The following is a 13,183-nucleotide window of genomic DNA, read 5'->3' as shown; positions in this document are numbered from 1 at the left end:
GTCTGTGCTGCCTCAGAAACCAGGCTGCCACCGCAGGGCTTGTGACGCCACACTGAGCAACAAGCAGGATCCTCCGCAGAGGCAGTGGCCCTGGGGGACACCCGGCAGACCCTGACCAGGGCCACACTCACCTGAACCCCAACATTCAGGTGGAGCTGCAGGTCCTCCTGCCACCAGGCAGTGGACCACCACGACGTCCTGATTCCCAGAGGAGGGACATGCGTCCTCGAGAACGGAGGCTGGCCGAGGGACGGCTCAGCTCAGAACGCAGACTGCTGGCTCTTACACAGGCTCCACTCAGCCTGTTGGCACAGCTTATATGCAGGAGATCGCCTACGTCACATTTCTTATTAGTACTGGGAATTGAACCCAAGGGCCTTTACCATCCCGCTGCATGCTCAGTCCTCTACATTACTGTGAGACACGTCTGGCTGTGTAAACGAGGCCGGCCTTGAACTTGTGGCCCTCCTGCCTCAGCCTCCCAATTCACCGAGATCACAGGCATGCACCACCACACACAGCCGATGTGACCATTTTACAACATGCTCATTTAAAAAATAAGTGATCTTACTATTCAAAACATGACAGTAATAATGCTTTTGCAAAAATCTCAGTCAATTCATCTGAAACTTAAATTCTCTAAAGTACTATTATTTTGTAATATTTTTTTAATCGTAGAGGGATACGATATCTTTATTTCATTGTTTTTATGTGGTGCTGAGAAGCAAACCCAGTGCCTCACACGTGTGAGGCAAGGGCTCCACCACTGAGCCTCGATCCAGCCCAGTGATGTTATTTTAATAGCAGTTTTTCCTCCTGACTGGCCACCGACCTCCACATTAGCTGGGAAACCTGGGGCTTCCAGGAGTAATGGGTCACAGTCACCAGGACTTCCCCAGCACCCAGGCCATCTTTCCAAGGCTTCTGGGTGGGCCTCCCCAGAAGCTCAGCTAACCCTCTCCCAGGAAGGAGGCCCTGGGCGTGCGGCTCATGGTGTGAATTCAGAGACTGAAGGCGAGTCCTTCGCTGTGCTGGATCTCTGATATAAGTGCCCACTGCGAAGGTCCTGGGACCGGGGGTGAGCAGCCCCTGCGGGTCACACGGCCCCACATAGCTCCTTCATTGAATTCTGCTCCTGACATTCGCCCACACCCCCACATCTTCAGAAATGCCCTAAGTCTCACTGGCTGGAGTCCTTTTCCACCCCGTGAAAAAGCCCAGTTCTTGTCACCTTGATTTCCTAATTTCACATTGGCTATTTCATGAACCAAGCACCAGACAGGTGATGAAGTGGTGGGGGATCTGGGAGGTGGGGATGCAGTGAGAAGATGGTGGGAGTCACAGAGGGAACAGGAGGGTGCTGGGAGGTGAGGGAGCTAGGTGAGCATGCTGGGAGGTGAATGAGCTAGGAGGTGAGCATGCTGGGAGGTGAATGAGCTAGGAGGTGAGCATGCTGGGAGGTGAGGATGCTGGAAGGTGAGGGAGCTAGGAGGTGAGCATGCTGGGAGGTGAGGGAGCTAGGAGGTGAGCATGCTGGGAGGTGAGGGAGCTAGGAGGTGAGCATGCTGGGAGGTGAATGAGCTAGGAGGTGAGCATGGTGGGAGGTGAGGGAGCTAGGAGGTGAGCATGCTGGGAGGTGAATGAGCTAGGAGGTGAGCATGCTGGGAGGTGAGGATGCTGGGAGGTGAGGATGCTGGAAGGTGAGGGAGCTAGGAGGTGAGCATGCTGGGAGGTGAGGGAGCTAGGAGGTGAGCATGCTGGGAGGTGAAGGAGCTAGGAGGTGAGCATGCTGGGAGGTGAGGGAGCTAGGAGGTGAGCATGCTGGGAGGTGAAGGAACTAGTAGGTGAGCATGCTGGGAGGTGAGGGAGCTAGGACGTGAGCATGCTGGGAGGTGAGGGAGCTAGGAGGTGAGCATGCTGGGAGGTGAGGGAGCTAGGAGGTGAGCATGCTGGGAGGTGAGGGAGCTAGGAGGTGAGCATGCTGGGAGGTGAGGGAGATAGGAGGTGAGCATGCTGGGAGGTGAGGGAGCTAGGAGGTGAGCATGCTGGGAGGTGAGGGAGATAGGAGGTGAGCATGCTGGGAGGTGAGGGAGCTAGGAGGTGAGCATGCTGGGAGGTGAGGGAGCTAGGAGGTGAGCATGCTGGGAGGTGAGGGAGATAGGAGGTGAGCATGCTGGGAGGTGAGGGAGCTAGGAGGTGAGCATGCTGGGAGGTGAGGGAGCTAGGAGGTGAGCATGCTGGGAGGTGAGGGAGCTAGGAGGTGAGCATGCTGGGAGGTGAGGGAGCTAGGAGGTGAGCATGCTGGGAGGTGAGGGAGATAGGAAGTGAGCATGCTGGGAGGTGAGGGAGATAGGAGGTGAGCATGCTGGGAGGTGAGGGAGATAGGAGGTGAGCATGCTGGGAGGTGAAGGAGCTAGGAGGTGAGCATGCTGGGAGGTGAGGGAGCTAGGAGGTGAGCATGCTGGGAGGTGAGGGAGCTAGGAGGTGAGCATGCTGGGAGGTGAGGGAGCTAGGAGGTGAGCATGCTGGGAGGTGAGGGAGCTAGGAGGTGAGCATGCTGGGAGGTGAGGGAGCTAGGAGGTGAGCATGCTGGGAGGTGAGGGAGATAGGAGGTGAGCATGCTGGGAGGTGAGGGAGATAGGAGGTGAGCATGCTGGGAGGTGAGGGAGATAGGAGGTGAGCATGCTGGGAGGTGAGGGAGCTAGGAGGTGAGCATGCTGGGAGGTGAGGGAGATAGGAGGTGAGCATGCTGGGAGGTGAGGGAGCTAGGAGGTGAGCATGCTGGGAGGTGAGGGAGATAGGAGGTGAGCATGCTGGGAGGTGAGGGAGCTAGGAGGTGAGCATGCTGGGAGGTGAGGGAGATAGGAGGTGAGCATGCTGGGAGGTGAGGGAGCTAGGAGGTGAGCATGCTGGGAGGTGAGGGAGATAGGAGGTGAGCATGCTAGGAGGTGAGGGAGCTAGGAGGTGAGCATGCTGGGAGGTGAAGGAGCTAGGAGGTGAGCATGCTGGGAGGTGAAGGAGCTAGGACGTGAGCATGCTGGGAGGTAAGGGAGCTAGGAGGTGAGCATGCTGGGAGGTGAGGGAGCTAGGAGGTGAGCATGCTGGGAGGTGAGGGAGCTAGGAGGTGAGCATGCTGGGAGGTGAGGGAGATAGGAGGTGAGCATGCTGGGAGGTGAGGGAGCTAGGAGGTGAGCATGCTGGGAGGTGAGGGAGCTAGGAGGTGAGCATGCTGGGAGGTGAGGGAGCTAGGAGGTGAGCATGCTGGGAGGTGAGGGAGCTAGGAGGTGAGCCTGCTGGGAGGTGAGGGAGATAGGAGGTGAGCATGCTGGGAGGTGAAGGAGCTAGGAGGTGAGCATGCTGGGAGGTGAAGGAGCTAGGAGGTGAGCATGCTGGGAGGTGAGGGAGCTAGGAGGTGAGCATGCTGGGAGGTGAAGGAGCTAGGAGGTGAGCATGCTGGGAGGTGAAGGAGCTAGGACGTGAGCATGCTGGGAGGTAAGGGAGCTAGGAGGTGAGCATGCTGGGAGGTGAGGGAGCTAGGAGGTGAGCATGCTGGGAGGTGAGGGAGCTAGGAGGTGAGCATGCTGGGAGGTGAGGGAGATAGGAGGTGAGCATGCTGGGAGGTGAGGGAGCTAGGAGGTGAGCATGCTGGGAGGTGAGGGAGCTAGGAGGTGAGCATGCTGGGAGGTGAGGGAGATAGGAGGTGAGCATGCTGGGAGGTGAGGGAGCTAGGAGGTGAGCATGCTGGGAGGTGAGGGAGATAGGAAGTCAGGACACAGATGCCTGGGTGAGTGAGGATGCAGGGTGCACTGGGAAGATGCAGGGGGTGAGCATGCTGGGGGGTGAGCATACTGGGGGTGAGGATGCTGGGGGGTTAGGATGCTGGGAAGTGAGGATGCTGGGGAGTGAGGATGCAGGGGGTGAGGATGCAGGGAGGTGAGGATGCTGTTGGATGAGGATGCTGGGAGGTGAGCATGCAGGGGAGATGAGGATGCTGAGGGGTGAGGATGCTGGGAGGTGAGCATGCTGGGGGTGAGGATGCTGAGGGGTGAGGGTGCTGGGTGTAAGGATGCAGGGGGGTGGAGATAATGGGAGTGAGGATGCAGGGAAGTGAGCATGTTGTGGGGTGAGGATGCAGGGGGTGAGGATGCAGGGAGGTGAGCATGCTGGGAAGTAAGGATGCAGGGAGGTGAGCATGCTGGGGGGTGAGCATGTGGGGGGTGAGGATGCTGGGAGGTGAGCATGCTAGGGGGTGAGGATGCTGGGAGGTGAGCATGCTGGGAGGTGAGGATGCTGAGGGGTGAGGATAATGGGGTATGAGGATGCAGGGGGTGAGGATGCAGGGGGGTGAGGATGCAGGGAGGTGAGAATGCTGGGAGGTGAGGATGCTGGGGATGAGGATGCAGGAAGGTAAGGATGCAGGGAGGTGAGCATGCTGGGAGGTGAGCATGCTGGGGGTGAGGATGCTGGGAGGTGAGGATGCAGGGGAGAGGATGCTGGGAGATGAGGATGTAGGGAGATGAGGATGCTGGGAAGTGAGCATGCAGGGGAGAGGATTCTGGGAGGTGAGATAATGCTGGGAGGTGAACATCCTGGGAGGTGAGATGTTGAGAGCCACAGCCGAGTCAGAATGGCCCTGGCTATACTTCTACCTCTTTTAAACAATTTTGCTCATCATTTGGCATTACTCATATAACAGGAATCCCATACAATCCACAGGGACAAGGCACAGTTGAAAGAGCTCATCAAACTATTAAAATGTACTTATTAAAGCAAAAAGAGGGAATTGGGAAGGGGTATATATCCCCCAAAGATAAACTTAAAATAACCCTTTTTACTCTAAACTTTTTAAATTTGGATTCATCAGGGCTTAGTGCTGCGGAAAGGCATATGTGTCCAAAAAAATGTACATAAGCCCAAGGTACTTTGGAAGGATATTCTAACAGGACAATGGAAAGGTCCTGACCCAGTGATTGTCTGGAGTTGGGGGTCTGTTTGTGTGTTTCCACAGGGAGAACAGCAGCCGAATTGGATTCCAGAGAGATTAACTAAAGTGATTTCTACAGACCAAAAAGAAGATGACTTGGCTCAAATCCGTAACAGCTGATATCCTTACATCTGCAACAGTGGTTCTCCCACACCTGGAGGCTAATGAATAATGAACACCATTAAAGCCTATTTCAAATGTTAAAAAAACACCTTGGAGCTTGCTTGTGGGAATACCTTCAGACCCATATGTAAGTTACAGGAAGAAGAATGGGATATCAAAAGAAGACTCAAACCCAGGTGGTAACCAGGATGCTTCTTTTTCAAGATCTATTTTATTATTGCCCTTTCCCACATCATGAAGTTCTATTTTATTTTTTGAGCTCATACAGACCTAGGTTAATGTTTTTCTGATCAGTTCTATTTTTTGATTGTGGAGTTTTTAAACATTGCAATGGAGATTTCACCTGTGAAAAGCTACAAGGCCTTTATTATTATGTTATGTGTTGTATGTTATGTGTACACACTTGTGTTTTGTGTTGTGTGTCTGTATGTGCGTATGTCCATAGATCATATATGAGGAGCACTCATGAAAAAATGGATCCAAATATTTTTTTATTATTCACGTGATTTAAATGGTTTAATTTAAATTGGGTAAACAGCTGTTGAGAATTGTTTTAAAATGTGAACAAAAAAGGTTAACAGATCTATTTGTTTACTTTCACCTTTCCTTTTCATTATATCTAATTCTATTCAGGATACTAAATTGTTTAGAAAATTGTTTTCTTAGTGCCTGCTGGAATGTTACATAATTTTTTTAGCCATCATTGCCAGAATTCCTATCTTCATCCCAGTGCCAGTGAAGACAAAGATAAAACCAAACTACAGCTTCAGCGATAGCTATCACAACAAACTGTATAAACTGATGCATCAATGAATAATGTAACTCAACAAGTGATGCTCAGTCAAGGAGTCGATTTACTTTGGGAAGAAATGGACATATTAATAGATTCCTCTGCTTTGAACTGCTTGCAGAACTTGCCTGGACTATGTATCACCTGTATGCATTGTGAACTATCTGTTGGTACAGCGAATTGTGGTAGTGCTGGGGCATCTTTGCGGATGGTGTCAACAGTGGTACAATTTTTCCAAAAGGAGCCGTCAATTGGCTTGGTGTCGTAGCATTTTTGTATCCTCCTTCCTTCTGCTTGTGATGGTCGTTCAGCTAACATTTGGGGGCCAACAGAGGTGAGGCAAAGAACCTCACCCCCCCACACTGATACAAAGACCTATCCACAGGTGTGGCTGTATGCTGGACCGGTAGTCAATGACGGGTAAGATCCAATTGCAATGGTACCAACCTAAGACAGGAGGCTGACGCCTTGAGGTCAGCTCATCCGATGACCGGTAAGGACCATGTGTACTATTGGACAACCTAAGACAGGCACGGTCCCTAAGCCACATGCTTGGTGTTTAATTAAACAGAAGGGGGTAGATATTGAGAGCCACAGCGGAGTCAGAATGGCCCCTGGCATTTTGCCAGAAGGAGTGGTTGAGAGGTGAGGCCAGCGAGCCATTAAGATGATGATAATTAAGTTAAGCTGCGTATGATTGCTGTGACTGGATGATGCTGGATTGAAACAGGCTGTGTATTCAGTTGTATATGGGCCCCTGCCGTCTGGCAATAGGGCTGCTCCTGCTGCCTTGGGTGCCTGCTACTTTCGAGTTCTAGTTGAGCTCTCGCGGGGATTCCTGGAGAGTTCGCGTTGGTTGGGGAAGCTGGAGGGGAGGGGTGGTGTGTGGTGTTCCTGGAAGGGCCGCGTGGGTGGTGTGCGCAGGAGTTTGGGAATAAAGGAGTTCCTGTTTGAACCTACAAATGCCTCGTGGCGGATCGGTTATTTTGTGCCCAGCCAGACTGCGGCAGTGAGAGCCTGCTGGGAGTGATACTGGGGACCAGGATGTGGAGGGAGGGTGCTGAGGGGCTGCCATGCTTCTCCAGTGAGGCCAGGGTCTTGCTAAGTTGCTGAGGGTCTCACTGACCTGCCAAGGCTGGGCTTGAACTAGTGATCCTCCTGCCTCAGATAACAGGTGTGTGCCACCAGGCCAGCCCCACAATGCCTCTCAACCCCACGTCTGCTCAGATCCTACTCCCTGACGTCATGCGGGGTTTGAGAATCTCAACTTCGGCCTGCTTTAGACAAGGCAGGGAGCTCCCAGTGGGAAGGTTGTTGGTCGGCACCTTGGCAATGCTCCCTTGGACCCCAGCCCCTCTGCCTCGTCCACCTGGGCAGCGTGAGGCTGGTACACCTGCACACTGGCTGTCGCCAGTCACCGAGCAGCCTCCAGTCACACGGAAGGCTGACCATTGTTCTGGGCTGCCGTGAAATCCCACCCCACACAGACAAAGCCTAGCCCCTCGCCAACCTCGTTGGCAGCTCCATCCATCCCCAGGCTGAGCATGTTCTGGTGTTGGGACCACAGGTGATGGGCAAGTCCTTCCCTTTGGAAGCCAGGTCAGACCTGCAGATCCCTCCCCAAACCAGCCTTCTCGGGACACATCCTAAAAGCCAGGCCCCTCTGGGCTCCAGCCTCTGGGCCTCAGCTCCAGGAGCCCATCTTAAGTTTCTTAGGAAGGTGATCATTCTTTCACTCCTCACTTTGAAGTCTGAAATGAGAATTCACTTCTTTGGAGTTTGTATCAGCACATTTTTAAAAGGTGGTGGAGTCGGGAGCAGTGGCATGCGCCTGCAGTCCCAGGGTCTCCAGAGACTGATTTGGGAGGATCTCTCTGGGCCCAGGCGTTCCGGATGGGCCTGGGCACCACAGTGAGACCCAGTCTCACAGAAGAGTCAGTGGGAGCCCGACGGCATTTCCAGGAGGTTCCACCAGCACACAGAGGAGGAATCCACTCCTGCAGCAGGGAGGGCTAGACCTTTCAAAAGCAATCCGGCCACTACCACACTCCTCAGCAGGCACCAGGTAAGACTCAGAGACTCACAGCCCGGCCCCAGGGCCAAAGGGCATTTAAAGTTTGATTGACGTTTGATTCGGGGGTCGTGCTAAGTGGCTGTGGTCTCTCTTCGTGTGGGGCTGGCCTGCACTTGTGCTCCTCCTGCTTCAGCCAGAGGAGGGCCGTAGCAGAGGCACCTGCAGGTTCTGACTCCTCAGGGAGACAGTGGACAGGAGACACTGCCCCGCAGCCCTGGAGGCACACCCTGTGGAGCTGCAGCAGGTGCTGCCGGCACACAGAGCCCTTCTGGGGACCTGCACCCTACAGGAGCCACGGTTGCCCCACCCTGGGTCACCCCCTGGGGAAGACAGGAGATCCTGAGGGTGGCAGCATGTTCCAGAACCATCTGCACCTCAGGCTTCCGGCCTGTCCCTCCAGGGGGCGCCACAGTCTGCCTTGCAGCTACAAGCTCACCCCTGGCCACTGGCCTGAGTGGCCCTCACAGGAACACAGCTCACCCAGAGGAGGTGTGCCCGTGTTTCCTGAACACAGACGGCATTTCGGGGGGGTCAGAGAGAAACAGCTGGTGAAACCCTCCCAGCCACCTCTCTAGATGAGTCGGCACCCAGCCACCACCACCAGTGGCTGGGCATCGCCCATGCTTCCTCGCATTTGGTAGCAAAGACAAACAGAGCCCAACCTCAAAGTCCAGCTCTGAGACCCGTGAGTCACCACTTATCAAGTTGGCGGAGGGAGCTTAGGGGCTCGCCCTGTTCACTTCCCGCCCAGCCCAGACGGCTCAAGCTGCCTTGGCAGAGTGGTCAGAAGAGAAAAAGTGCCCCTCCTTGAGCAAACTGTGCCCACACTGTTTCCAGGCAGCAGGAAACTGGGCTATTTTCTGTTTTTCAAGTTTTCTGGCCTTCTGTCAACCAAGATTAGAAAAAAATAGTCCAGCTGGGTCTACATTTATGAAGGTCACTTTAGACTAACATGGGAACAGCTGCCAGGCGCTCTCATGTGGAGCAGAGGGCCATGTGCCACCAGTTCCGCTGTTTGCTTTCTCTGGGAAACAGAACGTCTTGTCAGAGAAGATAAGAGAGGCCCGGTCAGCTGAGGCACACTGGCCTGCCCTCCTGCTGCATCCCAGGACACCCTCTCTGCTCCCTTCTTACAGCTCTTCTCTGCCCCTCCACACACAAAGGCCCCTCAAACCTGTGCTGCCTGCTCATACACAGGCACGGCTCAAGTTCCCCCAAAGTCAGGGAGTTATTTTTAGTTTGGGCTACACTTAGTTACAAGCGCCTTTTCTTAAGGAATTTGAAATTCCAAGCAGATGCTCCACCAGGCAGTGGCAGCAGACCCTCGTAACAAGACCCTGCATCACCACACTCCGGCCCCAGCCCCCTGGTCGCTCCACATTCCTTTCTTTCAAAACTGCAGAGAAAAGTGGATGAATGAAGGCATTCACCAATTAGGTGACAATACCACATGAAAACAGAACAGAATGGCCGTCGTCACACAAAACAATCCACAATCACAGTCGTACTGATCAAGACGCCGCCCTGGACAGCACCTGCCGCCTGCCCTCCATCCACCTTCCCCTGTTCTTCACGTGGAGCAGGGGACACAGAAATCCTGCACACGCGTGACCACAGAAGTCCCTGGCAGGTGTGCTGGCAGGGAGCCCAGGGCCACATGGAGGAGAACCGGAAGAGCCTGGTGCAGTGGTAGCACCCACCTCCCCAGGGCACCATGGAAAGATGACTTGGACAAGCAGGTTGGAACGGCTCCCTGTGGAAGAGGACCGGCCGACAGAGCGCACAGCGAGGCTCAGCACACAAGGAAGCCACTCACAGCCTCTTCTCACTCCTCCTTTCCCTTCCCAGGCTGACACACTTCCCTGCCATCTCTGGACACAGGAAACGGCCATCCCACGGCCCCACTCAGGCACCTGGCTTCCAGGCTGAACTCTTCTCCACACACCCCAGTCCTGCCCAGGAGCACCAGGCCCAGGGCCAATGGAGCCCAGGACAACAGGCAGAGGGCCGCTCACAAACAGAGCAGGGCTGCAGGCTCGGGAAGGGCAGGCTGCTCATGGCCACACCAGCACACAACCCAGAGCTCTGGACCCCAGAGCAGAGACACTGCTGTGGGAGGAAGGAACCTGTGGTTTAAAAATAAACAACCATGCACTGAGTTCACAAAGCCAGCAGCTCCGCTCTTGCCTGCTCTGCTCTCGAGCCCTGCGTGGGCTCACTGGTGAGTGGAAAGCATGTGTGGACATCAGGGAGGCCAAACAAAGGGCCACAGGACAGGCTCTGTCCTCCCAGTGAGGTGCCTCGGGAGGCTGAAAGCTGACTCTCCAGGAACATCTTCTTGAAGGGCTGCTCTGTCTCTGCAAAAGGGATCTGTGTTTCTCTAAGGAAAGGGGTAGGATCTTCATATGCCTGTCCCTCAACTTGGAGGCCACCTGATTAGGATCACAGACCAGCTCCATGAAATGCAGGATGGCCCTTTATATCCAGGGAGAATCTGGACAAAAGGAGGTCCTGAGTCCCAGAGAAAGGTGGCGGTAGGGGTGTCAGGGGAGCAGAGGAAACCCAAGACGTGAGCGCACGAAGAGAGGAAGTCACTAAGCTGCCCTGGACAGTCCTGCCTGGCACAGCGGTGTGGCCTTGGCAAGCTGCACCAGATCATTAAAAGGGGGTGACCAGGGCTGGGGTTGTGGCTCAGCAGTAGAGCATTTGCCTAACATGTGCAAGGCCACTGGGTTCGATCCTCAGCACTACATAAAAATGAATAAATAAAGTTTAAAGGGGGGGTCATGCCACAGCCCCCACTGTCCAGCCCTGACTCATCAGTTCAGTCTCACAGACCTTAACCATCAGAGAGGCTGCAAAACAGCAGGCATAGGCCAGGAAGGTGAAGCAATTAGGGGAAGAGGGTCCTCTGAGGACAGAAGGTGGGGTGGGTGGGGAACAGTACCCCAGGGTGCTGCTGACAGCCTTTCTGAAGCCAGCACTCTGTAGGGTGGCTCAGTGCACTGAGGATAAACTCAGATGGGGCTCTACTGGCCCTGGTCTCTCGGGAGCTCCTCCACTGTGCCCAGAAGAGCCCCTTGCTCAGGCCAGGGCTTCCACACAGGAGCAATGGGTCCCAGTCTTGGTGGCTCTGCCTCAGTTCTCCCCTACAGGGCTGTCGGATGCGACAGAGCAAAGGCGGGCTCTCCAGCCACCTGTCCTGGAGCTTTAACCAGAGGCCAGGTCTTCACAGCTAAAGAGACCACAGGGACGTGGCTGGCCAGATTTAAGGCTGCCATGTAATCTTCAATTGTGTCATTATTTGGAACATGAGGTTGGCATGACCATTACCAACCAAGGTCCGGACAGCAGAGAAAAACACACAGCCCCGGCGCCTGGAGCCCCCGTTGGCTGGACCAGGCCGTCGCCTCCTCCCCGCCTGCAGCGTCGGGGCCCCGCACCCTCTGCCAGGCCCTGGCCCCCCAACCCCGGCTGCCTTCCATATCCTGAGAGCGTCCCATGAATCCTGCAGCACCCGAGCAGGTGCTGAGGGTCAGCCCTGGGGGAGGGAGGCAGAAGCCTACTGCCAGAGCTGTTTCCAATTCTGGGGAATATGGTGGCTGCATCTGAGCCCTGGAGAGCTTGGAACAATCCTGAGGAAGTCCGGGACCTTCGTAGTGTCCCACAAAAAGATCGCAGTGTCCCAACATCAGTGACACCACTCCAAGCTGGAGGAAAGGGACATGTCCCCACAGCACCCAGTATTTCCAGGTGGGCTCTAGTCCTGCTGATCCCACTGTGCTTGCCCACGACCACACAGTGGCCCTGGGCAGCCGTCCAGCACAGCTGGCCACTTTCCCTCCTCATGGGCTTGGTCTCTGGCTCTCTGCTCCCCTCAGCCACTCCCCCCTTCTTGGTTGTGGTTGGATCTTATGGTCTGACAATTACAGGGGAAAGAGGTCTGTGCAGGACAGCCCTGGCCCATGCTGTGAGGGCGGCCTTCCTGGGAGTCGGTAGGATGGGCGGGATCAGCTGGTCCTGGATCTCCCTGACCTGCCACGGACAGCCACGAGCATGTGGAGACTGGCAGCTGGGCAAGCATGAAGAGAGACAGCCATCAACCGGGTGCCCTGGGAGACCCCCTGCCACTTCAGGCTGCGGTTTTTGTGGCCTGGGCTTGGATGGCTGGACCGGTCCTGGAGAGCAGGTGGCCCAGAGTGGGAGGAAGGTGCGGTCCCCGGGAGCTGGGGGCGGGCTGGGCTCGGACCCCTCTCCCGCGGGACTCTGACTGCGCACTCCCCCCACACGGAGGCCACCGTTGTGGCGATTCCGGCCTCCAGGCCGCCTGCAAATCTCCTCATCAAGATCACCCGCGAGGGAGGCGCCCTGTGGGAAAGGACTTGGGTGCGCCCTGCCCCCTGTCGCCCTCCCCGCGCCTGCCGCGTGTCAGGGAAGGAAAATGTCCCTGGGATCTCAGCCGCCGACGGAAGATTCGCGCGTTGGAAGCACAACAGCGGCGGAGGCTGGAGAGGCCAGGGGCACCGCGAAGGCCCGCCGCGCAGGCCGCGTCCACGCGGCACCGGGCCCTGCTGGCAGCACGCGCGGCGCGGGCGGCGGAGGCGCGGACGGCGGGGGTGCCCACGGGCGTCCTCACAGGCCTCGCGGGGCGGGCCGCGTGGCGGGGCCGCGGGGAGGAGGTCCGGAGGCCGCCGCAGCAGGAACCTGAGGCGGGGGCGCGAGACCCGCCTCGCGGGTGAGGACAGGGACGCGCACGGCCAGCCACCGCGCTCGCGGCCCTGGGCCCGGGGACGCGCGCAGGCGGCTGGCGACCCCGCACCTCGTCGCGCCCTCGCCCCGCTCGCCGTGGGCTCCGCCCCGCCCCCACCGAGGCGCCCCTGCCCACCACCCCTCCCCCACTCACCGAGGCGCCCCGGGAGCTGCCGGCCGCGGGGGGCGGGCGCGGGGGCGGCGGGCAGGGTGCGCGGCAGCAGCAGCAGCAGCAGCAGCGGGAGCGGCGGCCCCATCCCGCAGCCAGTCCGGCGCCTAGTCCATGGCAGCGCGGAAGCGGGACCGAGCGGGACCGAGCCAGGCGGCGCCCTCTCCTCTCTCCGCGCTCCTGCGGCGGCGCGGGCCGCGCTTCAGCACCGGACAGCGCCGCCGGCCCCGCCCCGGCCCCGCCCACGCCCGCCGGCCCCGCCCACGCCGGCCAGGACACGCCCCCGACCCCGAG

At 57.0% G+C, this 13,183-nt stretch overlaps 1 protein-coding gene across 1 annotated transcript in view; it reads right to left on the bottom strand.

Annotated features, from left to right (window-relative positions):
* The window catches only part of Ptprn2 (protein tyrosine phosphatase receptor type N2), a 718,290-nt gene extending 705,313 nt beyond the window's left edge, over positions 1–12,977 (bottom strand). The window contains exon 1 of the mRNA XM_076835049.2: positions 12,875–12,977. Coding sequence (XP_076691164.2) covers positions 12,875–12,977 — 103 coding nt within the window. The remainder of the gene's footprint in view (positions 1–12,874) is intronic.
* Between the last annotated feature and the right edge of the window lie 206 nt (positions 12,978–13,183).

Source organism: Callospermophilus lateralis, chromosome 1, assembly GCF_048772815.1.
Source record: "Callospermophilus lateralis isolate mCalLat2 chromosome 1, mCalLat2.hap1, whole genome shotgun sequence".
Classification (NCBI taxonomy): domain Eukaryota; kingdom Metazoa; phylum Chordata; class Mammalia; order Rodentia; family Sciuridae; genus Callospermophilus; species Callospermophilus lateralis.
This window is presented reverse-complemented; position numbering and strand designations above follow the sequence as displayed.